The sequence below is a fragment of the Pararge aegeria genome, chromosome 10, assembly GCF_905163445.1.
Source record: "Pararge aegeria chromosome 10, ilParAegt1.1, whole genome shotgun sequence".
Taxonomy (NCBI): domain Eukaryota; kingdom Metazoa; phylum Arthropoda; class Insecta; order Lepidoptera; family Nymphalidae; genus Pararge; species Pararge aegeria.
In genome coordinates, this window is record NC_053189.1 from 15,541,324 (window position 1) to 15,557,207 (window position 15,884).

General features: G+C 35.9%; 1 protein-coding gene across 17 annotated transcripts in view; it reads left to right on the forward strand.

The window, feature by feature from the left end:
- Nucleotides 1-15,884, forward strand: part of LOC120626775 (protein tramtrack, beta isoform) — a 548,009-nt gene that overhangs the window by 450,719 nt on the left and 81,406 nt on the right. Inside the window, exons 5-6 of one of the 17 annotated variants that reach the window (XM_039894486.1) lie at nt 2,980-3,051; nt 3,133-3,422. The exons of 14 other annotated variants lie outside the window; for them this stretch is intronic. In XM_039894486.1, the coding sequence (XP_039750420.1) occupies nt 2,980-3,051; nt 3,133-3,407 (347 nt within the window). In that variant the 3' untranslated portion in view covers nt 3,408-3,422. Of the gene's footprint in view, nt 1-2,979; nt 3,052-3,132; nt 3,423-15,091; nt 15,379-15,884 lie in introns of those variants that run through there. 2 more of the 17 variants (XM_039894506.1, XM_039894505.1) reach the window with 2 other exon arrangements.

Consider the following 15,884-nt stretch of genomic DNA (forward strand, 5'->3'; position numbering starts at 1 on the left):
AGTGGCGTGCATAGAGGGTAGATTATATAAAGCAGGTATGCAGATGATATAAAATTAAGAAAATCTCATGTAAGACTTATACAAACATAAGGGTAGGCTTTTTATAACTCTTACAATGCCTATCCTAAAGTTTCGTAGAACTCGTACTGTAGATTTTTTAAATTTTATATCATCTGCCCGCTTATTGCATACCCTGCGAATACCCTGTTTGCACGCTACTGACTGATAGCACCTTTCACTAAACACCTTGTAGAAATATTCCGATATTTTGTCTTTATTGAAAAGGCTTTATGGGACTATATACCCTCCTGATGGTAGGTATAACCGATGGCAACCAACCAGTTATTGGATAGAAGCAGGCGTTACTTTGCGGAAATCCATGATATATTATGAAAATTAAGCTTAATTTGCTATACTCCGCGAAAAGCAGGAGAATCTGTATTGTTAAGTCAAACAATTATTCATTGTAAAGTCACATTCTCCTGAGGATGCTCCGGTTTCGGAGTGAAACGTGCGATGGAAAGAGGGTATATTGCCGAAGATCCGTTTGGTGTGGAGTATAAGAAATTATAAATTACACCATACAGGTTCTCCTGCTTTTCGCGGAGTAAAGCAAATTAGGCTAAATTTTAATAATATACCAACCGGTTATATTAGTAGTTGCGTTTCATAATATTTTATGGAAATAAACGGGTAATTGTTTTTAGTTATTATAATGCACGATCTGTTTTGAATTTCATGTTATTTTGTAAATAAATGGTTTAATGAATTAAGTGTTGGGTTCCGGACGCTTGTACCTTTTCTATGGCCAAAAGTCCATGTTACCATGGCCAAAGAGTTATTTTGGCCATCCAAAAAGGCAGTTTTGGCACACTGCCTTTTTACGGTGGGGATCCTATATTTTATAAATATACCTTATAGTTGATTAGCACAGTTTCCCATTTTTACTTTTATAAGAAATATTGATGTTGTTGAAAGTGCAAATTACAGATCAAAATATATATTATGTTAAAAATATGATTGAGTTTACAATTTGAATCGTTTAATGAAATTTATATATATAATTGCATTTATGAATGACTGTTTTATTTTCAATTTAATACTTAATAATCCGGGTTACTATGGGTAGTGTGTATGGTTTAATGGTTTATTGCAATTAAAACCTAGCTTCTAGTTACAAATGCAAACTCGACCCTAAAAAAAGTTGACAACCCTAAAAAATGTTGACAACCCTAAAAAATGTTTGCAACCCTCTATAATTGTTACTTTAAATTACCAGGTATAAGTGTGAGCGTATGAACTTGTGTACCAGGTTTTTTTTTAATTGTTATCTAGGACTATAACCTTTTTACTCTTGCCATTGTAATCATCATCATCAACCCATCACCGGCAACCTACAGAGCACGGGTCTCACACATACAGAATAAGCAGGGGTTCGACCGTCCACCACGCTGGCCAAGTACGGATTGGTCAACCCCTCACCGGCCACCTACAGAGCACGGGTCTCACACATACAGAATAAGCAGGGGTTCGACCGTCCACCACGCTGGCCAAGTACGGATTGGTCAACCCCTCACCGGCCACCTACAGAGCACGGGTCTCACACATACAGAATAAGCAGGGGTTCGACCGTCCACCACGCTGGCCAAGTACGGATTGGTCAACCCCTCACCGGCCACCTACAGAGCACGGGTCTCACACATACAGAATAAGCAGGGGTTCGACCGTCCACCACGCTGGCCAAGTACGGATTGGTCAACCCCTCACCGGCCACCTACAGAGCACGGGTCTCACACATACAGAATAAGCGTCCACCACGCTGGGCAAGTACGGATTGGTATTTTTTTACTCTTGCCATAGTAACCTACGTGTAATAATATATACATGTGTATGATATTTAATATGTAAATAGAGTATGTTTGTGTAAGTTTATTTTACTTGCATGTTGTTTCATATCAGCTGCAAATTTCTTACGCTTAAGTAGCTTTTAAAGGGCCAATTGATAAGGCCGCTTACCACTCTTACAATATTTCTTGTTTATATCTTCGTATTCTTTTGTTTGAAATTAATTTAGATTTATTTAGCTTCTTAACTTTTTCAAATTTACGTATGGGAGTTTTAATGTTTTTTTTTTCTTTTTTCTAGTCGAGTTCGTATTCTCCATTAGAGGCAATCGTCTGCTCAAGTATCAAGGTTACAGATACTACGCAAGCCGCATAACCCACACTAACAAGGTTCGGTGGCGTTGTTCCACGCATAAGGACCGAGGGTGCAGAGGGGCCCTTTTTGCCATCAACGATGAAATAATCTCCATCCGAGCAAACCATAATCATGCGCAAGTGCAATAAATAAAAACCAACAGAAATTAAATACCTTTTATCTTTTCGTTCATCATCTTCTTCTTTACAATATGTACAATGTACTGTCGTGTGTCAATTAATCTTAATTTACTATAATCCGCGAGAACCAGGAAAATCTGCAAGGTGCAATTTATAATTTCTTCAACCTTTCGTAACACACTATATACGCATGCATCCCTCAGGATATGCACATAACAATGTACGATTTCTAACTGGAAATTTATTTATTGAATTGAAACTTCTAACGCGACTTCTAACAAGGTAGCGTTAAATGTTTAACGCTACTATGAAGGGGGAAAGCACTGTTGCGTTAAACATTCCATGCAAGAGAGATAGATAAAGAAAGATACACAAAGGTAGAAAGTAAGTAGAAGTAGAGAGGTAGAAGAACAGAGAAAGAGAGTGAGTTGGTAGATCCCAAGCACAAGCGCGTGGTATTCTTGCTATACAGTAAAGTAAACAGTGTGAACCTGAAATAGCTGAAATTAGTAGGTACTTGTTGTTCTATTTTATTGTTCTAATTTAATTTATAATATTCATTATTTGATTAACTTGTTCTTTTAGTTTGATTTGATACACATATAATTTAATAGGGTATTTTTTTTATTTTCATATTTAGTGGATAACAATTGTAAAAAAAGAGTGGAAAACAATCCCACGGACGATGCGACGGATTTAAGGTTATGTCAAGGTACGTCTCTGGTGAATATCAATTGATTGTTAGGTTTTTATTCGCATTCACATACATTATTAATACAAATACATGTTCCAGAGCGAGACGATGAGGCAACCACAACAACTTCCGCTGGTTCAAGAGGTGCACGAGGGAAAAATGCACAATATTACCGTGATTACAGAGCACGGAAGCGAGCAGAGCAGGAAAAAGAGTCGTTAAATAGAAATAGCGATCCATCTACGACTGCTAATTCTTTTACAATTAACGTCGCAGGATCAGTAACATCAAAAAAAAGGAAATCGGCCGCCGAATACCAGAGAGAGTACCGAGCACGTAAAAAAGCCAAACGTGACAATATACTAATTGATTGAGTAGGAAATAGAACTCAAACATTTCGTATCTTACTTTAGTTATTATAATCCCATTGTAAATGCTACAGATTTAGATATTTCTTCACTCGAAAATGATAATCAAAAGCTACGATCAATTGTGAATTGTAAACAATGTTAATAAATTTAGTCTTAAATAAACAATATGATGTCACTAAAATTATATTTCTACCCCTTCCTATTTGCATTTCAATATTACTAAGTTTCTAAAGCATTGACTACCAGCCAACCTTGGGACGTGCCAGAAAAACGAGTGTGGCCAAAATACATGTACGCATTTCGGCAAATGTAAAGCTTTCTGTGGTGTTGTGTGCAAAGATTGAAGTAATTATTATGTGCAACGTGGTTTACGGATTATAGTAAATTAAGCGTAATGATTATTGTATGTCATGGAATTTTGCAAAGTAAATAATCACAAAGTCAGTCGGTCTCCTTAAGATATAATTCCGTAATAGTGCGGTTTAAATTATCTTCTTATCATACTCATGATTATCATCATTATTTCAACCTACTGCCTTTTGTCTTTTTCATAAATGTATGTGTTATGTCGCTTCAGTGTTATGGCGCTCGTGTCCAGCGGCTCGCTTGATGTCATCTGATCAAGTTGTGAGACGTCCATCAATACTTCGCTTTTCACTGTGGGGTCACCACACCACTAGATAATGTGACCGTAACGTCCATCAGTCCTACGAGCCATGTGCCCCGCTCATTGCCTCTTTAGCTTTGCAACTCCTTGAATTTGTCGGTAACTTTGCTTCTTTTACGAATTTCCTCATTTCTGATTAATGACCAAGCTCTAAACTTAATATTTTTTTAACTATTCGTAATTATTTTTAATTTTCTCCGCTGGCTCATTGTATATCACTCGGATGAAATACGATTCCTAACTCGTGTATTAAGCCTGTACTACACTCTCATTAGTATCAGTCACTTTCCTCCCTCAATAAACTAACTATAATTTTTTGCAGCTGAATTCATAACATCCCACAAGGGAAAACGTTTGATCAAGTTCGGCGGATACAGGTATTCGGCGATAAGGAAGGGTGACAGTGTCAAAATCCGCTGGAGATGCTCTACCCATATGAACCACGGTTGCCGAGCTGCTATAATCACAGTGCATGACGAAATTGTCTCCCTCAGGGCGGAACATAATCATTCACCTAACATTTCGTAAACGTCTAACAAATATTGAAGTGCCATATTCAATCTGGTCTCTCAAGTGTACCATTTAAATTGTGTCTCAGTGTTCCACCAACGATATTATAGTAATAAAGTAAGAAAAACAATGATAAAACTATTATTATTATAAATGTTCCTGTCATTATAAATAAAATAAAATGAATAAACTACCATTATAGTATATAATTTCACTTTAATGTCCGTGGTGTTACCGATAGGGGATCGTTATGAAAGGTAGATTTAGGCCGGCCATGTTTTTTATTGTATATTCACATAAAATGTTTGTCTCCCCTGATTCACAAATAAATTTTCTATTAAATTTGTTTATATACCAATTGTCCATAAGAGACCGCTGACAGCAAAAGGGTCGCCTTTATTTGCCTGTAATTTTCTGTCTTTAGTCGTGTGTCTTTATTATTGTAAGTTATTGTGTGGAATATTGTTTTGAAATTTTTGCGTGCAATAAAATATCTTTAGGATTTACGTGAAATTAAGTGTTCGTCATCTTTTCAAACTCCTATCGTAGTTAAAAGGCTGAGGCTAATTCCGTGAAACGTAAAAAACGAATAAGGGTATGGGTATAAAAAAGTTATTAAGTATATACATATCTACAAGATAAGTGAGCCGCGTGGTGACGGCATATCAGAATACGGTTGTCATTACCCTTCCTCTTCTGTTGGGTGCCGAACGAGGCGATTAAGAATATAACGGAGTTCGGGTAGCAGGTTTCTCTGTTTTACAAGTACAATCTAAAGCGATCACGAACCCGACTGCCCAGCATGGTGATTATGGGCAAACCGCTTTGGTAGAGGTCTTTAATCCAACAGTCAACTGTTATAGGGTGTTGATGAAGCTAAAATATATTATTTTAACTTTTATAATTCTGATGATGAGGAATCCAAATTTTAATAATCACTATTACTTTTTTTACGCGTTTGCGACATCGGGGCATCCTAAGGAGACTTTGAATTTACATAGTCACTATGTATTGCTGGGCACGCGCCGGCGTGGTGGACTACGGCCTTAACCCCTTCTTATTTTGGTAGAAGACCCGTGCTCTGTGCCGGTAATGGGTTGATATGATGATGATCTGCATTGTAAAGATGATCTGGCGCCTGAGCAAAACTTGCGTAGTACATTTTAAAAGATATGTGCGGTGTTGTTTAAAAAGATTGGATAAATTATACCTTGCAGATTTGCCTGGTTTTCACAGATTACGCTTAATGGTCCGTGTGGTGATGGCACATCAGAATAATTTGTCCCCACCCCTCCGCGGGTGTCACGTGAAGCGACTGAGGGAATATAACAGAAAACGGGCAGCAGCGTCCTCTGTGCTACTACTGCCAGCGCAGTAGTAATAGATCAGCGTCTGCCCAAACTGCCCCTCTTGTTGGGAGAAGTCTTTAGTCCAGCAGTGGACTGTTATAGACTATGATGAAGCTGAATGTTCATTAATTTCTTTTTCTTATGACTTTACACAGGTTAGCCAATGTACCTGACATTGGCTAATGTCAGGTACATTGTCTTGTTCATTAGTTTATCTTTAATAAGTCTGATCCAAATTTAAGTAATCACCGTTAATTTTCTTACAGCAGAATTCATAACCTCACACAAAGGTAAACGCTTGATAAAGCTGCAAGGGTACACGTACTACGCGAGTCAAGTCAACAACGTCAGGATCCGTTGGCGGTGCTCCACCCACATGCGGCATGGGTGTAAAGGGGCCCTTTTTACAGTGGAGAATGAAATAGTGTCAATCGTTGCCGATCATAACCATCTGCCTGGAGTTTCCAGTTATAAGTTAGAGTATTTTTGAAAGTCGAATATTTCTTTCCACGACCTCCCCGGCGCCGCGGTGCGCGCTGTGGTTTGGGGGGTCCCGAAAGTGGGAGGTCCCTGGTTCGATCCCCGACACAGAAAATTTGGGAATTTATAGTCTCTGAACTTTCTATGGTGGGAGTTTTCGGCCGTGGCTAGTTTCCACCTAACCAATCAACCAAAGATGTGCCGCTAAGCCATCCGGTACGATTTTGCGTACTAACAAATTAGCGGTACTTGGTATATGACTTAGGTACTTAGTCCACCACGCTGGCCAAGTGTAGATTGGTAGACGTCACACGCTCTCGAGAACTTTATGGATATGAACTTTAAAAACCCACATAACTCCTTAAAGTGAGAGGTGCGTGCCGGGGATCGAACTTAGTCTCCCTTAAAGCCGAAGCCCTAATTACTAGGCTACGAGCGCTATTTAGGCACTAACTAACCGTGGCCAAAACTGACCAGATAATAAATAATAATATCCCTAAAAATCAAACATATTTAGTTCCGATCGATCGACCGATTTATCGAATTATTTCGTACGATTTTACATTTAAACTACGTTCGAATAAATTAATAATAGAAATATACATTTCAGAATAAAATTTTAGTATTACTTAGTTGACTGAAAATATTTCTCCTAATGCCTATTAATGCCTTTAATATTGTCTTGCAAAATCCCTCCGTTGTAAAAATTTTACTGCCTTCTTCATATAAATCCAAAGTATTTTGCCTTCCTATGTTATGAAGTCAAAGTCAAAAATATCTTTATTCACTTGAATAGGTCCATAGGTGGTACTTTTGATGCGTACATTACATGAGTATTACACGGTAGTGAGATGATGGCGATAACCATATTCATAAACTTAAAACTAAAGCTACGAAGGTTCCAAACCGAAGATCCGAAGATCTTCATTTATAAATGAAATCAAACACACATTTAAATTAATATATACTCTGTGTAAATCGTTGATCGAATTTCTACTAACACTAGGTCTGCATAACATTGACAAGTTCTATATATGACGGTCCAAAATGCACTGCCTCTGCTGCACCGTTCACTATTATAAGCAGATATAATAAAATAAGGAAACATAAATTATGTAAAAATTTAAACACTTGTTATTTTTTTTTCGTAGATATTCTGACTCAGTAGCGTTAGTATGGGCAGTAAAACATGGCAGATGACTGTTTATATTATATTCAAGAGACCCTCAAACTATGTTTCCCTAAAATGACAGTGATTCCTCGGAAAATAATACGGGAGAGCTAGGATCCAAAAAACGTAACTACTGCACAATTTTATCGCCCGGCGTAAATTAGGGACATCGTGCAGTGAACGCCAAAGAGTTATTTGTCGAGAGCGTAATGTAGATTTGCGCCAAAATTGTATCTATCTGACTTACGTATACGCGACTATTATATAAAAATAACATATAAAGTCTTTAATTTCCGTGTTATAATGGCTACTAATTAGTTTAAAAACGTAGTATTTTTATGATAAAAGATAAAATAGTATATGGTACCCCGTTTATAAAAATACACGTTAATTATTTGGATGTTATATTCACTGGTGCACCATGGCTCGGAGAGTTTGTGAAGCTGTGGGAGAAAATAACATTTTATCCTTTCCCCGAGAAGAGAAATATCTCCTGTCCATGTTAGCAGTACTGGTTGATCTACGTATCACCTCTTTTTTGAGATCACGTAAAGATACTCCAAGCTTAACCTTGGCACTCGCATTCGGCCTTGTGTGAAATTAAAGTAATTTATATTTGTTCCAGAATGTGTTATAGAAGTCAAGAGTAACGTACACGTTCTTGAAAGCGGTGGAAAAAGAAGAAATTGCGTAGGGTGCTATCAGAATCTACGCCAGAAACTTCATGTGAATCGTACAGAAGCTAAGACGATTGTTAAAAAAGTTAGAACCTATTGCGGCACGTGCAAGCAGACTTTTTGCGAAATGTGCTTTACACGCAGACATTTGACATTAAATTAACTATTAAAACTAAAGTACAAGTTTTCATTAACTTCTCCCGTATCGCAAAATTTAAAATCACACCTTTACTAAAATAAAAGGACGTTTGTTTATTTCCAACCCATCAATACTTTTCGCTGACGATACCACTATAATTATTCCATGTGATGACAAGCAGACACATGAATCGGAAGTAAACAAATCATTAACTGAAACTATTTATTGGTTAGAAAGCAATAATTTAAGTGTAAATATAAAAAAAACAACGTGTATGCAATTTAAAACTAAAAGAGGACATAGTACAAAATTAAATATCATCTATAATAACGAACAAATTGACATCGTAAATAGTACAAAATTTTTAGGTATCCAATTTGACGAACATTGTGATTGGAAAAACCAAATCGAGGACATTTGTACTAAAGTTAATAAATTTGTATATCCCTTGCGTCGTCTTAGGCGTAGAGTATCGCTTGATGCAGCACTAGTGGCTTATCACGGTTATGTCATGTCTGTCCTGCGCTACGGTATTGTTATATGGGGGAACTCAGTGCATATAAACAAATTGTTTGTGGCACAAAAAAAGTGTATAAGAAGCATATTTCTTATAGACCCAACGGATTCCTGTAGACCAATATTTCAAAAACACAATCTCCTTACTCTGCCGTGTCTGTATATCTACGAAATATCAGTCTTCGTTCATCGCCATTTTAAAAGGAGAAATAAAATTCGGCTGTGCAACAATAAATATAAATTAAAACAAACCGCAAAATCCCCCTTTGCAATGTGCGTTAAAATATACAATAAATTAGATGCAGGTCTCAAAAATCAACCTACGCGTTTTTTTAAGAAAAATCTGGCGCATTGGCTGTGTACAAAGTGTTTCTATGCAATATCCGAGTATCTGAATTAAAAATGATATTATTTTGACATTATTATGATAACATTAATATTACCTGTATAATTTAATAACTTAAATAAATAACTTTTCAATGCTTGCTCAACAAGATTATGCAGACATGTGTAATGATTGTTCTTGTTGTGCATTTTACATTTCGCATGCTTAATAGTAGAATATGGAGGAATGTTATATTATAATAAGACCCTATGTAAGCTCATATTCAGCGAATAAATTTCATTTCATTTCATTTCATTTCAACAGGCTCCCCGAAGCTGAAAGAAAGCTAAATAGTCATAAAGTAACTTAATTTTGCGCTTAATTTTCTATCAATAAAATTGTGATCCTGATTGCCATAATCTAACCTAAAGTAGCGAAATGTCACTTTAACTCCTACTCCATTTCAATACTTATTTGTATATATAATAACAATTTGATTTCACTTTTATAATCATTTGTTTCCTGGCCGTAGCAGTATTAACTCTTTTGCTGCCTATTGAAAAAGAAATGGCATTTGTGTGTTCCGCCTCATACGAAAAAGTTGCATAAATAACTAATTTAATATAACCATAAATAACTAATTCAATTTAGGGGACACGTTCCTCCGAATCGGCTTGACCGATTTCTATGATATTTTTTTTCATGTTTGATAGGTCTGAGAATCGGTGGTAATCTATTATTCAACCCATAAGTGACAAGGGTGGTCCAAACATTTTTTTTTTTAATTTCTTGGTCAAAATTTATAACAACATTTTTTAAGATACACAAAATATTTTTAAAGACCCAAAACAAGCGTAACCAAAATAGTATTTTCAGAATGTTGATGAAAATGGCCTAGTGACGGATACTTTTGAAATTTTTCTTTTTAAGTGACAAAAGCCATATTTTACTTGTGTAGCCCACTGCTAAGCCGATCTGGCCGAAATTTTGCATAGAGATAGCTTGCACCCTGATCTCTGGACGTACTGGTAAGGATACTGTTTATCCCAGGAAACTTATCAAACTTCATAAAAAATAAATGAATAAAGTTAAATTAATAATGTATTTTACATATTCAAAAACGTTTTATTGCAGATTTTATAATTGTACACAACAAGATTTACATGCACGCTCTAGAAAGAGGTGTTAAAAGAAGGAATTGCGCAGGATGCTATCAGAAACTACGAAAGAAATTTGGATGTTACGATGCTAAGAAGAGAGTTAAAAAAATCATATCTTTTTGCAAAGCATGCAAGCACTCTCTTTGCGTCACATGCTATAAAGACAGACATCTTTAATAAGACATTTTTAATAATCGCCATCAGAAAATAAGTATTTACCAGATTTTTTTCTAATGAATATAATTTAATGCAAAACTTAGTATGAATTTAATGATTACAATTAGCACCTTTCCTTCCCGTACTCACTTATGGCGCTGAAACGTAGACACTTCTGAAGGCATAAATCCATAAATCTAATGCATTGTCCAACCTCGACCTTGTACAATGATTCGAATCCGAAGCTTAAATTTTTCGCATAAAACTAGGCAGCCTCAGCAAGGTGAAGTGATGGTTCACATCAGAACAGCTTTTAGCCTGTACGAAGCTCGAGTTCGGTCTTTATATATATATTTATGTATTAAAGCCATTCATGGGATGAATCGGCCAAGATTGATTAAAAATGTTCCAAAAAATTAGTACAATGATAATATAAAGAAGAAATAAATAATAAATAGTTTATAAATCGTCATCATAATTCCAACGAATGGACTTCCATTACTGGACATAAGTCAAATCACATCACATCAAACGATTCGCAGCGAGTCGCTGTACCGAAGCGGCACAAGACCGTGCCATTTGCAAAACTGAATAACTTAGATGCAATAAGTAATAGTACTTCTTCATCAACATCATATAAACCCATTACCGGCCCACTACATGGCACGGGTCTCCTGCCACAATGTGAAGGGGTAAAGCCGTAGTCCACCACGCTGGCCCAGCGCGGATTGGTGGACTCCACACACCTTTGAGAACATACTGGACAATTCTCGGGCATGCAGGTTTCATTACGATGTTTTCCTTCAGCGTTGAAACAAGCGAGATATAATTATTTAAAAAGCACATAACGAAGATTGTTTAACTTGGCAAGTATTTTATTTATTGGTTGCCAACTCATTATAACATACATGCTATTTTCAGCCGAATTCATACTATCTCAGAGGGGCAGACGCCTTATACGGCTCAATGGATACACATACTACGAGAGCACAACTGGTCCCAAAGTCAGATGGAGGTGTTCAACCAACACACACGACAAATGTCGGGCCGTCCTCTTCACCGTGTCCGACCAAATTGTCTCGATGAAAGCGGTACACAACCATCCTCCGATTCATGTTAGACAACAGTTGAAATATAGTGATGCTATGTATTACTAGTTATATTGTTACGCCCAAGGAGTATAACTTCTAACGCGTGTACATACTCGTAAGTACACACACGTTTTGGGTTCCAGCACCTTATTTTTCTCAACATTCCAGTTTTTCGATATTATTCGTGATGTCATTTTTGTTAATAATTTTTATATTATTAAATTTTAAGTCGTCAAAGTCACTTATCCATATAAATGAATATAAATGAATAAGTGACTTTGCCGACTTTATATTAACTTTATTTTATTACATAAAATATTTTTAGGCTGCTAGTCATTTAATTATATAAATAGTTTTATAGTGCATTAAATTTAATTTATTTTTGTTGCACAATTTGCCTTATTAAATTATTAAACTAATTTTATAATAAAAATATATTAAAACCAACATTTATTGTTTTTAAATATCAAAGTCCGAAAACTTAACAAAACTTTAAGATATAACGTTAGTTTAAACGCAAGCTATAAATATCTATTTCCATAGTTAAGAAGTAAATATATTTTATCCAGCAATTAAGTATAATCATAAAAATATTTTTGGAAATATGTAAGAATTGAAACTCGAAACTAATTCTGACAGACAATAATTTTATAAGATTATGGTTTCCATGCGCTAAGGTAGTCCTAAGATTGCGAGTTTCAAAATCTCATATTTTTAATATACCTACTACTGATAGGAAATAATCTAGTACCAAATCATAAGAGATATCATTATGCAATATATAAGCTTAGCTTGGGTGCGTGATTTATGTAGTTAATTATCTATATTGTGTATTGGAAAGATATGTTTGATTGCTTGTAATCGATTAACTCTGAAATTACTGAGGCGATTTTACCACTATTAGACATCTGTCACCGTTAGAAATCTATTTTGTCCAGAAGTAACATAGTCTTTATTTAATTCTCTAATAATTTCAGTATCAAGTATTTGAAAACAAGCCATTAAAAACTGCCCTTTCCGCGTGCTCTGACTGAATGGTACTAAACGGTAACCTAAAATACGACAAAAATGCTGATGTTTAGTAAATCTAAAAAACATCCTCCAAACTATTTACCTATCGTATATATAAGCAAGCTCTTTAACATTAAAATAACAAAATCATTGTATTCTTGATTAACTCATTAAATAAAAAATATTATAAATTTGTAAAAATTAGTAAAGTAGAGAGCGGTTTGATAGAGCGTACGCAAAGCAATTTGCTCGAACAAAACCGAAATAAAGAAAAATGTTGATTATAAATAATTATTATATCAAAGACTGATGAATGATCCTATTGATTCTATTGATTCTAATGAAGAATTGGTCAAAATAGCTCGATGATGAATACAAACATGAAAATTCAAATGAATTATTAAAATAAGATGTTACTGTTTTTAGTGAAATTCGTAATGTCGAAGAGAAAGAAACCCATGATCATGATGAACGGCTACACCTACTCCTCAACGCCAGGGGCGAGTGTGAAGAAGAGGTGGAAATGCTCTACGCACCAAAGCAAAGGATGTCTCGCATCACTGCACACTCTAGGAAACGAAATTCTACTACTAAAAGGAACGCATTTGCATCCGCCACATGGAAGGGGCCAGGGGAATTTTTAAGTGTATACAAGACTATACTGCCATAAACTGTTTCATATACCTAAATTTTATTTTATTGCAGCGCAAACTGTTGACAAATTTCAATTATATTTAGTTATATTTGTTAATGAGAAGTTTATTTGAAATTTTTGTTTAAGTTATCTAAACCAAGGATTTTATCTCAATCTATAAAAAAACCGGCGATTTCTCGATCGAATCTTGACGTGTTTGGATTAGCGTGTTATTTTTTTTTATTTATTTATATCCCCAGCATACATATATCTAATGAAGCGTATTGAATTGAATGTATCTAGATATCACTTAACAACTTATCTAAACTTATATCAAATAAGTAGCAAAAGTGCACAAAAAGTTGGAGTATTTTACACACAAGTTCAAACTGTCCTATATTTTTTTATCATATCACCATAATTCTAAAAGCCTACTGGGCAGATTAAGATGAGGCTTTGTGGCATTTAACAAGAACTTAGAACGGGAACAGTAATATAAAGAGTCTTTAAAGTATAAACATTTATAGTATAAATAATGGCTAAGATCATTGTGGAGTGCTTTAGTTCTGAGTCCCACTCTCCTGCGGTATAGGAAGCGGATGCCGTCATTAATGGGCTGACAATGATGATATTGTAAATTCACAACTTATTCAACAAATGATATTTTCTAGCGAAATATATCCAGTCGAGGAAAGGGAAGCCGATGATATTGCTAGACGGACACACATACTCCTTGTGCTATGACGGAAGTAAGATGAGACGCTGGCAATGCTCCACGCACCATAACAAGGGATGTCACACCGTGGTGCAAACCACTGACGACACCATTATATTAGTAGACGTAAAACACACACACCCACCAAAAAACCATTTCGATGGATCCTTCGAAAACTGATGATAATTTTTTACCAGCCATCTTAAACAAGTACCTTTCGAAGCAACCATACCCTGAGGATCTGTGCCAGATGAAAAGTGTTTGGGTGCTTCCTTTCCGTCCAGGAGAACAGATGCGCCACAATGGTCTGCTGACCTTGGCTGTCGGACTCAAGTTTCTGTGCCCCTAGTGGAAGTTATCAAATTGGTAAACTTAACTTTGGAGTAAATGTTATACCAAGTTAAAGGAACTGTCCAATTTTAACGTTTGCCCTCGCTGACGTAATTTCATATTAGGTCGGTGTTTGTCTTCCATAAAAATGCGAGATTAACGTGGACGTGGTTGTGGCGTTTATTTATAGGAAAACTAACAGAAAAGACAACACAGTTTGACAGTAGGTTCGGGAGTTCACGTTAGTTACACGATTAATGTCGTAACCTGTGGCACAAGGCGTCTAAATTATATAAATTATATAGAAATGTATTTCTATTGTCTGTGTCTTAAACTGACAATATTCAGTTTAAACGACTTCGATATTTAGTTTGAAGGACGATCTCAGAAATTATCTCCATCAAATCTTCACCAAATTGGGACCATCGTTGCATACTTATAAGTCCGTTACAAGAACTTGTTACATTAAAAACATATGTTAAAACCACAATTATAACTTCGTTTTCTGTTTAACCCTTACATTTTCCTCCTTAAGGTTTTTTATTTTATACATACTAGTAAAATGCAAAGGTGTGTTTTCTTTATGCTGCACGTTTGTTTGATACCTATGGTCACCTCAACCATTGCATAGATGGGAAATAATTATATAACCTGCATTCTGGAAAAAGCCATAGGATATTTATTATTCTATTATATTCTTTATAAAATTCTTCTAACGTGGAAGTGTGTTTATATTTAATGTATTATACTTTTCAGGTTTCGCGTACATAACCTCGCAGAAGGGCAACCGTATGATCATTAAAGATGCATACACATACTACTCACGTAGAAACCCGTCCAACGGTGGCGCTAAAATCATATGGAAATGTTCGACGCACAACAACCACGGCTGTCTCGCGACAATCCACACAGTGGACGACCACGTTGTGTACGTAAGGGACGATCACGTACACCCGCCTACAAATAAGTATCGGAAAACGATCATGAAATACAAAAGTAGTGAAAATGTAGTTGCAATTCTACCTTAAAGTATGTCTGTAATGTGTTCAAATTTAATTTAAGCGTTAAAATATCACTTGCTTTAACAGTTAAGGAGAAAGATCGTGGGAAAACCTTAGCCTGTTCTCGAAGGCGTGTGAGGTCTAACAATCCGCATTTAGCCAACGTAGTTAACTATATTTTTAGGAGTGGTAGAGCTTTCTGTATGAGACGCTATAAACAAAGTGTTGTATAAAAAGCTTATTAAAGTATAACTTTTTATAGAAATAATTGACAGACCGATCCGATGGAAATTACAAACCAGAGAAACCCTTCGCAGGGCTTGAAAGGAAAGTCCCGTAACTTGTCGCCCTGTGTCCATCAAACTGAGGAGCAGGTGTTGCAAACTCATGTGCCTGTAATTACACCGGCATTGCAACAATGCTGCTTGGCGACAGAAATAAAAATGGTGCTTGCATCGGCGAGCACAAAAAGCTTCGCTCAACCATAAAAATGAAGCAATTCGACTTTCCGATATCAAATCCATCAATCCAATCCGAGCGACGCTTTC